Source organism: Aspergillus neoniger, assembly GCF_003184625.1.
Source record: "Aspergillus neoniger CBS 115656 unplaced genomic scaffold BO87scaffold_25, whole genome shotgun sequence".
Taxonomy (NCBI): domain Eukaryota; kingdom Fungi; phylum Ascomycota; class Eurotiomycetes; order Eurotiales; family Aspergillaceae; genus Aspergillus; species Aspergillus neoniger.
In genome coordinates this window covers 189,369-203,832 of record NW_020291153.1, presented here as the reverse complement: position 1 = coordinate 203,832, position 14,464 = coordinate 189,369, and the positions used below count along the sequence as shown (strand labels likewise).

At 46.8% G+C, this 14,464-nt stretch overlaps 5 protein-coding genes across 5 annotated transcripts; 4 read left to right on the top strand and 1 right to left on the bottom strand.

Annotated features, from left to right (window-relative positions):
- Nucleotides 1-674: 674 nt before the first annotated feature.
- Nucleotides 675-1,756, top strand: BO87DRAFT_427936 (uncharacterized protein; the record flags this gene model as incomplete). The annotated part of the gene is made up of 2 exons (XM_025627429.1): nucleotides 675-894; nucleotides 966-1,756. The coding sequence occupies 2 exons, from the start codon at nucleotides 675-677 to the stop codon at nucleotides 1,754-1,756; spliced, it is 1,011 nt and encodes a 336-aa protein (XP_025477612.1).
- A 3,562-nt stretch (nucleotides 1,757-5,318) lies between these two features.
- Nucleotides 5,319-6,008, top strand: BO87DRAFT_112156 (uncharacterized protein). The gene has a single exon (XM_025617883.1). The coding sequence runs from the start codon at nucleotides 5,404-5,406 to the stop codon at nucleotides 5,869-5,871; it is 468 nt and encodes a 155-aa protein (XP_025477611.1). The 5' UTR covers nucleotides 5,319-5,403; the 3' UTR covers nucleotides 5,872-6,008.
- Nucleotides 6,009-6,146: 138 nt separating this feature from the next.
- On the bottom strand, nucleotides 6,147-8,414 carry BO87DRAFT_313250 (uncharacterized protein; the record flags this gene model as incomplete). Its single annotated transcript, XM_025619612.1, has 2 exons — nucleotides 6,147-8,305; nucleotides 8,351-8,414. The coding sequence occupies 2 exons, from the start codon at nucleotides 8,412-8,414 to the stop codon at nucleotides 6,147-6,149; spliced, it is 2,223 nt and encodes a 740-aa protein (XP_025477610.1).
- Nucleotides 8,415-10,949: 2,535 nt separating this feature from the next.
- Nucleotides 10,950-12,951, top strand: BO87DRAFT_440774 (FAD linked oxidase; the record flags this gene model as incomplete). Its single annotated transcript, XM_025627973.1, has 2 exons — nucleotides 10,950-12,364; nucleotides 12,400-12,951. The coding sequence occupies exons 1-2, from the start codon at nucleotides 11,165-11,167 to the stop codon at nucleotides 12,949-12,951; spliced, it is 1,752 nt and encodes a 583-aa protein (XP_025477609.1). The 5' UTR covers nucleotides 10,950-11,164.
- A 1,038-nt stretch (nucleotides 12,952-13,989) lies between these two features.
- Nucleotides 13,990-14,172, top strand: BO87DRAFT_268285 (uncharacterized protein; the record flags this gene model as incomplete). Its single annotated transcript, XM_025618899.1, has 1 exon — nucleotides 13,990-14,172. A coding segment is annotated over one exon (183 nt), but the record flags the coding sequence as incomplete, so codon positions are not given.
- Nucleotides 14,173-14,464: the final 292 nt, after the last annotated feature.

The window sequence follows — 14,464 nt, the reverse complement described above, 5'->3', positions numbered from 1 at the left end:
ACAGCTCTGAAATGTATACTTTTAACATGTAATTTAGAGTCTACAAAGATATTAAAATCTATATATTGAAATAGAATTAAAACTTCTCTTATATTAAGACTGAAATACCAATATTACATATGTATTCGTAATACTCATACTGTAATTTACGTATTCAATCTTGTAATGTATCATATTATAAAGGCAGTGAACTGCGAAGAAAAGCGGAAAAGTATGGCAATATAAAAAATAAAAGTAATAAAGAAAAACCAGCAGAAAGTAAGAAAATAGAATACAATGAAGTTAAAGCCTGAACTAAGAAAATCATCAAATCTTAAAATTTAAATTTGAGATACTATATATAGAGTATTTCGAGTGTAGTATAAATTATCATAATTTTTATATATTTTATATATTTTATCTTTTTATTATTTGGCTTTAAAATCATCATGAAATCTAATCAAAAATACAGGCGGTGAAGAGCAACATGATTTTTGTTTTTGCCCGATGGCCGCTATTCACCGCCGTAGTACGGCGGTTAATGTCGCCGACCTGTGTGTCAAAGCTTTACACTATGTGAGTTAACTTGAGAGAATCCTCTAGAATAAGTTCGGCCTGTGTTACATCTTCTTCCTCTACCATGGAGAAAAGCGAAACCAAGCCAACCTCTCCATCGCAAGCAGGACCTCGCACCAATGTTGCATCCCAAGCTTCCCGATTTCTCTCTCGACCTCGCTGGGGTGGTCGCCATTGCCGACATTTCAACTGTCTCTCAACGCACGGTTATAACCGGTACGGCCGCTTTGCTCGACTGTCTCATTCTCTGCCCGGGCTTGCACCTCCAGCAACATGCCTCCAACCTCAACAAGGGCGAATACCCGGCCGCCGCCGCGATGACCAGCGGCTATGTGTTCCGTATTGAGAACCCAGCCACGGTGCACTACCTCCAGAGATCAGCAAGACAGCCCATCTCACCACCGTCGAAGTCGTCAATATTAGCAACCACATGAGCTCGGCGGGACGGGCCGCGAATGTCCTGTTTATCACGGCCAATGCCAGCATAAGCTCTGTCCTAACCTACGCGATAGCTGCCTCACTGACCATCGCCGTTCTAGTCTGCCTGATCCTAATGAAGTATTGGTGGGGCCTGTTCGTGATCCTGATCATGATTCTCGCGCGCCCCCTCAACGTGGTCCTAATCCGTCGTCGCAGCCGGTTGGGCTGGATTGGCGCATCCGAGACGGGCCGGTGCGATCTGCTCGTTCTACTGAGCCAAGACCGATGGGTGCGTCTTCAGGGCGCCATCGACGATGTAAAAGCCGTCACGGCGGGCCAGTGGCTCCGCGAGATGGAGCCCTATGAAAGCTGGGTTGCCGCTATTGCCACTGTGCTCACATACCTCGATGCCGCTCTTGCCAGTAACGCGAGTCAATTTGGAAAGCTTCTGTTAATCTTGCTGCTGATCGTCTCAGCTGGTCTGCTTGCTGTGGCTAATCAGTTCACAACTAAATTGCAGATGCATGGGAACGTCCTGGAGGTGAAGGGGAAGCCTCATAAGTATCGCAGGCGCTTGGATACGGCTGAAGAGCTTATCGCGGAGCATGGAGGAAAGAGGGGCTGGGCGCTGCGATTAGGGTTGATAAACTCGGAGGACTACTTTGATTCAGACGTGGAATCTCGAGGATGTTCGGCTTCGTCGGCCACCGCGTCAGGAAGCCAGGGGGTCGTGCGTCGGAAGGCGGGTACGGTCGAGGGGATACATGCCGTCACGATGTGATGTCGCATGAGAGATCCCGCTACGCGTGGTCTCCTCTATATAAATGGGATATGTAGGGAAGAAGGTTGTCACTCGAGGCTAAACTGGTAGGTTAGGTGGTCAAGTTGAACGCCAAACGGAAATCCTCGGGTGATGAGTGATGATAGAAACGATCTGGAGAGGTTATAATGTGGGTGATGTCGTCTGGACTATAAAGCCGGTCTGTAGTGTTGGGAGATGGTGCAGGACGGCCGATTGGCATGGTTGGAAGAGCGACAGCGAGGTACCGGAGTAGAGTTCGGCTCATGTTTGCAAGTAGGTCAAGTAACAAGCTATAATGGGATGGTTTTGAGGACTTGGCATAAGGGTTCCACAGTTTGGATACTCAAGTGGAGGGGGTTGGGGTGGGGGTTCGATCTTGGTAGATCCTGAGGTCTATTGAGCAGTACCAGGTGACTGACACATGGCCAGACATAATATTCTGTTGTGGGAATGGGAGAGCTACGGTATACTCTTCCTGAAATTTGGCTTTTCTTTTTGTCAACATCAATAAGCATCCACAACGAATCAAGCTTCAGAGACAGTTACCGATCGGTCAATGACGTCAAAAGCTATCCATGACTAATCCCATCTAAGTTAATCTCCTCTGTGTAACATCAAACATACATATCAATCATTCTGTCTGTCTATCTCACACAATACCCAGAGCCCAAACGCCAGAAACAAGCACACTATCAAAACAGCCAATCTATCTCTCCAGCCACTTCCCAGCCACAGCCTGATCATGACTCGCAGATTCGTCGGCCCATCTGCTTGTACACTATCCCCCTCCATGTTTCGAAGAAGATCCTCCATGTATGGTCCCGCATCGCTAACCTCTATAATACGCGCGATTGCACGATGAACAGCGAGCAACTGAGGAGACGGCAGGTCGATAGTACTACTATAGTCGGAGTCGAAGGTCAGGGTGCGGACGACCGGAAACAAAGTATCATCGTGTAAAGAGGACGAAATCGGCGCTGTTGACTGGATCGTATACTCATTAGGGAAGTTACCAGTAGGTTCAAAATATAGTTGAAAAGCGTTGAATAGCCGACGGTAATGATGCGTCATTGTTAGAGCGTTGACAAGGGTATCGAGCTGCCCGTCTTCGATGAACTGGGTTATTTCAGGATCTAATATATCCAAAAGCTGAAGAGTAGCATTCTGCGAGTTGCTCTGCGAGACCTCGTCAATATGTAGTACGGGTAAGCTTAGATTAGCTTTACCAGTTCCGTGTTATCAGCGGTGATGGTCGCCAGAGATCGGGGGAGTATGTGGGCGATTTCCAAGGGCTCAAACTGGTCCGTAGGTTCAGTGCGGAGAAGGGTTTCGTCGATATCCATGTAATCCTCACTGTCTTGTGCAGGTCGTGTTCGAGGTTCGGCCTCAGCACGTCCGTGAGAAACTACACACTGCTGATTGTCACGTAACAGGCAGCTTGCTCCCACAGCATATAGTTGTCGCATCAAGCTCTCTGTTGTAGGGGATTGCGAAGAAGGTTGAGCTGGATGTGTGGCCTGTGGCATGTCGAGCGATGAAACCCTGACTGTTGATATCGCCTGAATCAGTACTTGAACTTGAACAGTGATGACGCCTTCCGGCTAGTGAAGAACGAACGTGGGAGAAGCAAGTGTTGAATGATATGCTCCGCAAAGTCCTCGATGGCGTTCTTGGCGTTGTCCAGCTTGTCTTGACTCCATGATTCGAGGTCGTTAAGGTAGCGTAAATAGACTGTGATATCGGAGGTGTATGTTCCAGCTGTCTGGGAGCACAGAAGATGGCATATGAATGAGAAGAAAAGCATCAAGAACGAGTCTTTACATAGAGAATAGTCATATAACGCCAGAGCAAGAGCAGCAGGTTTGTATCCGTTTTCTGAAGTTTGCCCCAGGCCGTAGAGCTGGATGATCGCAAGAAAGGTGGTGAGCGCTGACTGGCGTTGGTCGGCCAGTAATTCAGGTTGCTGTGACATGTCTGACGCGGATCCAGGTGGTATGAGGTGGTGTATATAGTGTAACAGTGGCCTCAGTCTTCGTTTGCGATACCTTGGAGGGGGATGGTGGCACAGGTTTGAGATTAGACAGTACTGATGCTCGAGTCACGTGGATCAATGCAAGTCATTTTAGGCCATCGAAGATTGAATAACATTTGACTGATTGTGCTGGTGATACTGGATAGTAATGAGAGTATTTGTGGTTATAATGAGTGCAACAGGAGTGGGCTGCAGCCTGAAGTGTGGCCGGAGCACACGCTGTGTGCTTCATGCGGTTTTGAGGGAATGCAAGCCCTTTTTCAGCTGGTAGTCGTTAATGTTGTTCCTTTTGGCGTTTCCGGTTTGGAAACATATATATATAGTAATATTTATAGTAAGTAGCCTTGTAGAGCCAAATAGCTCGGATAGGCCCTGTTCGGCAACCCCAAACTCCTGATTCCCTACAACAGCATTTGCTGTGAAATATCTCACAACATAGTCGTAATTGTAACCTCTACCAAAGATCTTCCAAGATTCTCTGCAAGAAGTAGCGGTGTTTCTTGCACTTCGTATATATAGTAAGTTAGTATGTGAACACTGCAGTATCCGTGCATCGCCAACAATGAGCTACCCAGGACCATGTACAATCCGGCCACTGCTGTGCCCTACTTTGCGAACAAGCGCCTCGTAAGCTTTATATGCATAGTAATTGTCCGTGTTCACCAGAGAGCTCGAAAAACATTCATTCCAACAGGATCATGAACACTTCCACGTGTACGCCAAACAACATTGATGGCTTGCGCACCCAAGCTGGTGTTCTCCTCAGTAGATCTGTGGTAGTATCAAAGAGAACATGGTGGACGACTGAGATTGAAAGACCAGTCTCTCGTGTGGATGAAGAGAGCTATATAGAATGGTTGTGAGATACATGTTCGAGTCTGCCACGGAAGATTGGACTATTTATACGCAGGACACTACGCTCTACATATATTTATTGCACGGCTACTACCTAGTATCATTTGGCGTATAAAGCCAATCAATAAGTTTGCTCATTTAAGTGCAATGCGGATAACCCCGAATGTGGATGAGAAACCTTCGGATTTGCAGAAATCAGAAGGACATAATATAAGAGAGAGAAGGAAGAGGAAGAGGAAAGAAAGGAGGGAGAAGAAATACAAAGATATTTTTGAATGAAGATCGTGATTCTGGAGTATCCAGACAATCGAACACGGAAGTTCCCCAAGGTAGCAAATATCATCTCTCGCTAGACTAGCAGAAACACCAAACTTCGGCATATGTTACCATTTGATCATTTTACACAGGATAATATCTGGCAAGTAGGATGTGTTAATACGCCATTTGAACGAAAATCCAAGACCTGTTGGGTCGAAAGAATATGGCTAGTGAACGATAACAAACGAATTTACAGTACACTTCACCACCCGAGAGAGTACAGGCGAGTGGCCTCGACATATAGCCAATGAACAGATAGAAGAAAATAAGTGGGATCTGCGACATGCATGAACTCATGCATACTAGTCAAGCACTGCATGTCCATATCCTCGCCACGGGACGGGGCGTACCATGATGCTTGCGCAAGGCTGCTGGAAGATCAACTTGACCTTCTACGTAGGTGTGCTGTGTCAGCTTCCAAATGGTCTGCGCATTCATCTGTGGCATAAACGGCCTTTGTCTCGACCTTGACGTTGACGAGACCCTGGCCTCAGAGTACCAGGAGTTTGTTAATTGGTGCAAATCAGCGTCAGCAAGTGGCAGGGAGCAATTTTCTCCAAGATACCTGAATAACATGGGCCGCTCATTAAACCGCCGATTTTTTGCAACAGCCAATGGATTGATTCTAATGGGCGTGCCAAACACTCAGGCTGGTGACTATCTCTGCATTCTTTCTGGAAGCCCTGGATGCTTTGTAATAAGACAGGAAGGCTCTCATTGGAAGCTTATTGGAGATGCATGTTCTCGCAGGCTTATGAAGGTGAGACGTGCTTACCAATATAGGAGGCCTGTACTGATGAAATCTACAGAGGGTGTACGTGGACAAAATCATAAATCGAAACGAGTGGGAGGAACGAAGTCAATGGTTCGATATCTGGTAGCTCGTTAACACAGAAGCAACGGTCAACAGCCGTTCTCTTAGACTTGACAAGCCCTTCACTTGAACCGGAGGGTCTCCTCATCACGCAATGTAAGGTAGCTGAAAATTCATTTTTAGCAGTTTCATGTATAGAGGCTGCTTGGAGCGAAAGAGAGAAAGGCACATAGATTTCATCCAAATAAGAATAGCTAACGAAAAGCAATAATAGTGCCCACCAGCGAGGAAGTCAACCACACAGCTGTGAGGACACCAAGTATTGGGGGGCAGAACCTAAACACAGCTTGTTAGTCGATATGGACAACATTTGACATTGTGCATGCGGGAAATACGAACTCTTCAGAACTCAGACTGATGAATCCGCCCCAGAAGAGCAATTGTGCAATCCAAAGAAGAAGCAAGAAAATGGTAGTAGCCGCATAAAATTCCGCAAGACGTGGCCTGTGGGGTAGCGCGATCGGGCGAACCTTGACGAGGAGAGTGTCATAACTTGTGCGATCGCTTTGATCCCTTAATAATGGTGCTTCTTCCGGGGCCCTTAGCCTTCCGGTCGCGGGATGAAACATCCTTCCCGTTCGTATGTTGTGATATTCTATTATTGGCGGCATTCCTTCTTCGGAAATATCTAGAGACGTGAAAACGGATCCACGAGACTTTTCCAACTTGCGCATCTCCCGAATTGATACAGCAAATGCCATGATAACGGTTAATAGCCACATAAGTGCTCCGGCGTACATAATTTTCGTAGGTACCCATATCTCTATAGTGCCGAGGTAGAAGTTGTGTTCATAGCCATAATAGACTGTCATGAGTAAGTAATATGCAGATAGGAACTGAAGGAGTATTTCTGCAAATAACAGAGACGCAGCCGCGGACAGGCTCTTTGGCCCAAATTGTTGTAGACCGAGTAAGGACATCATCAGCCATGAAAGGCGAGGCATTGAACACCAGAGAAGCATCAGTTGAAATATGGGAACTTTTTCATAGCCCGGAACTTTTTGGACCAGCACAGAACTGAACAAGTTGGCAAAGATCTGGACAGTGGCAAGGAGAATGCCCTTGAAAGCCCAATAAATCGACTGCGAGTGTTCTACTGAAATGATGTTTTTGCTTTGAAGCATGCGTTTCCTCTGACAAAGAAGCAATGCGATGAAAGTAGCTATGTTTATAATAGCAAAGCTTCCAAATTTCCACTGATTCGAGGGACATGCTTCGGTTGCTTCGATGTCTCCAGGCTGAGTAATAGGGGTAATATCTGGTGCCTTGGAGGGCTTGAGAGCCCATTGCCATGGAATCATCTCGATCAAGGTGGGCGCAGATAGCTGACGCCAGTTATTTGGTAGACCGTGCCAGTCCTGAATACCACCACAAAGATCGTGAAGCCATCTGATATACTCTATTCGGGTTTCAAATATCTGGCACGAACCCTCACAGGAACCATAGCTGATATGTTGGCAAAAGCATTTCCTGTCAACTGCACGTGTGACTTGGCAGTATCCGCTAGAATCGAGCTTACACGCATCGGCTGCACATTGATCTGTAAGATCAGTAACCTTCTTCGGCATATCCATGACACACTTGGGCCAGCTCCAATCCTCGAGCGCAATAAACGCGAATTGTGTGGTCATAAGTGCATCCACCCAGTTATCGGGTAAGGACTTTGTTCCACAGGTTGCATTGAGCCACAGGCGCTGTTTCGTCCAGTCCAATCGTTCTGAATCCGAACAAGGCTCTTCTTTGAAATCTACAGCGAAGGCGCTGCAGAAGCAACCCTTGTCAAAGTAGTAGCCATCCTTTATGTGCTGCTGGACAAGGTCATAGCCAACTGTCTCTGAATCAAGAGCGATCATGGATCGCACGGGCTCGTTATATTCCCAGGGCCGAGCAGCATTTCCTGTGTGATGACTTGCGCTTGTAAAGCCACAGGAAGCCATTACCTGCTGGAAAGGCTCCCTTGAAAATGAACAGACTGAGCCAGTAAGACATCCTGGCGCCGCCTTGAGAACATCCACAGTTGAGTACCCCTCGGCTAGTGAGGCAGGGGAAAGGTTCTGGAGCTCATTTGTGTCGCCGACCTCGACAAGCCACTCTCTACCCGTGATGTCACGAATCCATGAATACAATTGCGCTTTGGCGAGTATCGATCTGCCACAGTAGGGGAGATACCTTGCAATTATATCTGGGGAGAATGCAACGCTGAGACAGGCGAGATGAGTCAACCATTGGTGATGGGTGCAACTGAAGCCGAAATGGGAAGTGCACCGTTTGGCAGTACATTTCGTCATAGTATCGAGCCAGGTGGACTGGTCTTGCTGCGCTATGCATTGTGGCATGGGCTTGAGATCTTCAGGATTTACCCAGCCATTAAAGTTGTTTTGAGGAGTTAGGAATTGATCATGTCCGTCATGATTGGGAGCGGCGGTTGAGAGCGCTTGTGCAGTACGTCCTCATATTAGTGACAAAGATGTGAAAAGATGTTGGGAGCACTTACCTTCAACGTCGGCACTATATACGCTAACAGCCAGCAGCACAAAAAGCGCACAGTATAACCTCATCTTATCGATATTAAGGCGATCTTGTATTTTGACACAGCGCGGGATGGCAACCATCTGGAATTTGAAAGATGCAGCTATGGACGGATACTTCGGAGCGGGGTAACACGAGGCTGCGAGTCGGATCAATATCAGACCGATCAAAGCCAACTCACCGGACAGGGATGCTTTTGTTGGCTGGCGATGCAGGGCGGTTATTTGAAGTTGGGTAAGAGTGATTCCTGATTTGTCTAGAGTCAAGTTACAAAGCGCAAAGGGCCGAGTTTTGGCAGCTTCGCGGCTGTCATTCCCCATCTGCTTAAGGGATATAGAGCATCATTGACTTTAGTCTTCCCAGACTATTCTAACGTCAGTATAGAAAAGGGGTACAAGTTATCGATTAATGTTTCAAGTAGAACAAGAGGTATGTCCATCCCCTCACACCACGAGGAGAAGCGTTCATTACCTTAAGCATTATTAGAAGCATTGTGGCTCAAGTCACCCAGTTTGCCCTCCGCTGGAATATATAAGGATGACTGATATTGACGCCTTTGCCAGTAGGGAAAGGATTAGAGTTGATCATAATCATAACCCCAGTAAGAATGATGATAATAGAGAAAATAAAGCTGCGCCCTACTATGGCGTAGGCAACTAAATCATCATTTTCCGAAGACCGATATCATTATTGCAACTAATCTTTTAAATTCACTAGGCTCCTTTTTCACAGGGGTAGGTAGCTTCCTGGTTGCTTTCCAGATTAATATTTCAACAAAGACCTTTCCTTTTTTTCCTTTCTTCGTCAATAGCGATCAGTATAGAGTCTCTCGCGGACCCATGCAACGGACCAAACTCAAGACCCTATAACCTTGCCTTCGCCAGCAGCGAATCCGAGAACATCGCTATGGAAAACGCCATCGTAGCTTCAAAGTCACTTGGCCAAATAAACTCGGTATTGTCTGAGAGAAGACCGACCTCGTCGGCCACCACGTGAATCTTGCTCAGTCCAAGCTGGGGAACTAGATTGACCGAAAAAGAGTTCTTGATCCTGCAGACCCTTCCTGTTTAGGAATGTTCTGCGCGGCGCTGCCTGCAGAATTTGCAGCTAAGCAAAACTATGCACACAAACACGTGGAGTCGGCAGTGTGGCCTTTAGATTAACTTTTTGACCGAATGAATCATGCAAGCCTGGCGTATGCGAAAGCCCACAATACAAGATCCCCGCTTACAGTGCCCAGGCCGCGAGGTATTGCACTCAGAAAGCGATTCTTGTGCGGCGATATACAAGGGGAAGGCTTCTAGATTGCATATACCAGTCCGTGAAGCACTGACAGCCACAGTGCGATGGTGGGCTGAAAAAATGAGGAACGTATCTGCGCGATGCCAACTGCATGGAAATCATGTGCTTTCCGAATAATCCTCCTGGGGTACCATTTATCACAGAGTCGGCAATGACTACACTGAGGGGCAAGTTGTCCTGCCTTGTGAACGCGGCAAATACTGGTGAGCAATTCACCACTCACATTATCCTCTTGTGTACTCGAATGGCATGTTATAGAACGCTATGACGTAAAGCTAGCCCAGATATATCAAGGCACTAGAGATCTGCAAGCAGCTATCGAGAGAGCATTGGTAGAGGAAGTACTCTCCCGAACCAATAGGGTCGTGATCGCAGCGGTTCGTGGCGATGGAGCAGCTAGCGTGAAGCTTCAGTCCTTCTCGATCTTCGTCACAGTTGATCGGATAGAGATAACGCTGCCTCAGTGGCTCTTGAATAGCTCAAAGCAAGTATGAGATTTGCCCTGTAATTCTCTTCAATGCCGGGCTACCAGTTGCAAAGTCTCCTGCAAGATACCAAAACGGGTTATGATGAAGCATTTCATCGTCGACGGTATGGCAGCGCTACTGCTTGATCGGGCCATATGCACCCCTCTACGGCCAAGCGGGGAAGTTAATGACCATCTCATCGCTAGCTGGATGTGCTAATATTGCGACTGATAGGCCAGAGTCGAGTCTTGTACGAGACACCTCAAAGGCCGCCCTGAACTACCTCATCTAGCGCCATGGTAGGTTTTTCAGCATTTACATCATACGCCCCCTTTGCTTCAATGGCAGTATAACGAAGAATCAAGATCCCGAACATAGCTCTTGACACCATCCTGCACGCAACGCTGGAGTTAACTTACCATATTCAGTACAAGTGATTGAAAACTCTGACTGGGTATGGCAAACTATGACGAAGATAACTAGGGAGTCTTACAGGCCACTTACCGATACAGACCCGATAGAACGTCCTAGGAAGCGGGCGAGCGGAGGCCGCGTACGGAAAACACGCAGATAGAAAACATGAACGCTTTACACATAGCCATGTCTCCCAACAGCACACCATGCAAAGTGTTAGAGGAGGAGTGGTTGAAAAGAGGTTAACCCAAATGGGACCGCATGAGCCAGTGATTTCGTCATTTAGCTTCCCACGTTTGTTCTATGAGAGTTTGTATGTGCCATATCTCCATGAGGGGTCAAACATGGTCACTCTATCTTCCTCACTGTCCACGGCACCATCTAAAAGATATATAAAGAAGGTATACTCGTTAGTCTTCATCTGTTCTTCGGAAATGGCATCCCATCTTTCCTACTCATTCTTTAGAGAGAAACATCAAAGTCATTAAAGTTTACACGTCTCAGGACGTTGCTTTCAAGTCAATCTCGAAAGCTTTTGACCGCCACTTCTCCGTTCGAGACCTGCAGCCCGAGACACGCATAGAAGAGCAATCAATATGGGGGATATCGGAACCCCTCCTCGATGGAAAGACCCCGAAATCCAGCATCAAGTGGATATTGCACTGCTTGAAGTCGACGCTGCCCAAAAAGAAGCAGATGAAGCTCGGAGAAAAATCGTACCCCTTTTGTCAAGGCTACACCGAGGTTCGGTGCTGTTTCCCAGGTCGCAGGGCTACAAATACTCAGTCTCGGTCAGAAATCTCTGCTACCGTCTGAAGAGACCTGCTGCTGTTGTACATGCAGTAACGGCATGGGATGTCGTGGCAACAGTTCGATTCTGCGTCCAAGAAAGGTTGAAGTTGACCATCCGAAGTGGTGGACACTCGAACGCTGCGCACTGTTTGAACGACAATGGTATCGTCCTCGATATGCGGATGTTGAACAAAGTGGTTATCCACCCTAATCATGACATAATCTACGTGTCTGGTGGAGCTCTGTGGAGTGATGTATATAGGGAGCTGCATGATAAAGATCCTCGTCTTATCGTGGTGGGTGGCCAGTGTCCAACAGTCGGCGTGAGCGGTTTCTTACTTGGAGGTGGTATAAGCCCCTTCTCTCGCTCGTACGGGCTGGGTATCGACAACATCGAAGCGATAGAGATCGTCAAAGCGAATGGAGAACTGTGTATCGTGAGCGCAGAAAATCATCCAGATCTCTTCTGGGCACTCCGTGGCGGAGGGGGCGGTAATTTCGGCGTCGCAACCGCATTCTTCCTGAAGGTCCATACTCTCAATCATCCCAAAGGAATGGTGACTTGTGGTACACTAGGATGGTCAGTCGAAGACACAAAGTCAAGGAAGAAGCTTATTGAAACCATGAAAAACTGGGATCAAAACCCCCTTCCCGCAGCGCTATGCGGCGACGCGCTTTGGCGATACAGGGGAGACCGCAAAACGAAGGAGAAAAGGCTCTGGGCAGAGATAACAATCATGTACAACGGTGGAAAGAAAGATTGTAACAGCGAGTTGGCTAAGGTTCTGTGCGGCAAACCTGATGTGAATATACTCAAGGAGATGAACTTCTATGACTGGGAAGTTGGAGGTGAGGCGTTTGCCAACCATTCCCAAGTCCATCAACACCACTCCTCTGTTATCATTGAAAAGGGTAGAATGACAGAACATGTTGTCAATCTCATCACCGATTGGATGATAACAATGAAAGGACATGTGCTGGAAAGCGAAAATGGGAGGTGTCACGTTCTATGGGATCATATGGGGAACAAACAAGCCAGAAGAAGTCAGACGAAACAGCCTTTCCCTGGCGCACTGGGGAGTACGCGCTTTCCATGAAAGCAAGCTGGGATAATGAAGATAAGGAGAAGGAAATGATTCGAGAAGTCCAAAGACTCCGGGACGAGCTAACGGAATATGCCATTGGAGGGAAAGCGGCGTATGTGAACTTCATCATCGACAATACATTGACTAGCTGGTGGGATGCAAATTACGATACCAACTACGAAAGACTCCGGCAGCTGCAGCAAATCTATGATCCTGAAGATTTCTTCGAGTTTCAGCAGAGTATTCGAAAACCCCAGAGCGACCATCCACAAATACCTACTGTACCATCACGCACTGCTGCAGTCCATCTGCCGGAATTGGATGAGAAGAAAGCTTTCCTCGAAGATATCGAAAAGGGTACCACGCGGACTGAAAGGCCATTCCCTCAAGATGCATCCGCTCAGTCAGTAAGCGATCTGGGATACGGCGGTCTTCACGGTGGGCGTTGTCCTGCGGTGTCATTGAAGCGATACATCCTCGGTCTTGTTTCTGGATTAAAGTCATAGGGAGGTTGAATCCTTACTTTCTAGAGCTACGCAAGGGAAATGGGTTTGAGTACTAGAGTTTCCAGTGGTATCAACTGTTTTTCGATTACGAGTGATTTATTGTTAGAATATTCTCACACATTGCCCAGTATGTATTTAGAACGATATATAAATTCTAAAATATCATCCACATAGCAAACTTCACCTTCATGAAGTAGGCTATCGCGTTCAAACACTATAAAAGGCTAATGACAAATAGCTAGGAGCATCTAATTCGAAATATATTATTTATCGATCTTAGCACATCGATGTAAGTTCTGGATAAAGCCTGCCAAAAGCAGAGTGCAGTAGTTAGGGACTTAGTAGCAGCGACATTTTCTGCCACCTCGCCCAAAGCGGTCAAAAAGTTTACAGTTTTCCAAGCACTTGTTCGCGGACTGTAAAGTCTTAAATCCGCTTAAATCCGGGATTTTTTCAACGAGGTCGACTAGGTTCTGCCGCTTTGAGCGGTATGTGGAGCGGTCAGGGACTGGTTTTCTGCCGAGATATAGAGTGTAGATATTCGAGATAGACTTTGCGAGCTCGTATTTCTCCACCCCTATCAAATATAATTTGTTTATGTACTATTGTCTTCATTTAGGGTCTTTCTGTCTTATTTTACTTTGATACTGCTAGGAACAACATGCTACTCTAAATTGTATCAGCTAAACTCTCATAAACACTCTTCTATACGCGCGGAATTCAGAGTTGACTGGAGGGGGGGGCGGCTACAGAGACAGCGCTACCTGGGTCTACTGCCGAAGCGCCGCCCGAAGAACGATGTGGCTTTCGTAAATATAATTTGGTAGAACCACACGATTTGAGTAATTACTTACATCATCTTTACTTAGTAGTAGTAGTTCTGGCGCCCTTTTCCAGAAGATAAATATACTGCTTGGGCTTGCAGTTTTGTCTTCGCAGACATTCACCATCCTAAATCAATATTCGTACTATATCCAAACCATGAAGAACCTATATCTGGCTATTACTACCATCCTCATCCTTGCAAACTATGCCTATGCCGGCCCACTGGGCTACGGAATCTGTCAGGCCGGTTGCGCAGCTGTTGTGATGGCCTGCTATTCAGCGGCAGGCTATACCTGGGGTGCCACACTCGGTGCTACAGCACCAGCCTCGATAGTGGCATGTAACGCCGCTTTCGGGACTTGTTGTGCTCACTGCGCTGCCACACTGTTGATGCCAACTCTTTAATTGTCAAGGGAACGTACAAGCAAAGTCGGTACTTGGGAGACTGACTGTGAACCTATTTCTTGGTTGGATTACATGCCAGATTGCGTTCCTCATCTTGTTTTGGTAACTATATCCGATTGGGTTGAGTAATATATGGTATTATCTTCCAAACATATGTTTGAGTTAATGCCGTGCACTGACTCGCAATGAGAGCTATTGGGAGAGAAAGAAATTATAAAAAGGGAAATTTAGACAATTTATGAACGTACACTATATGACGATGTCAAAACATGCTAGATGTGTG

Coding starts and splice junctions, on each gene's coding strand:
- BO87DRAFT_112156 (XM_025617883.1), top strand. CDS start 5,404: ATGGTCTGCGCATTCATCTGTGGCATAAACGGCCTTTGTCTCGACCTT.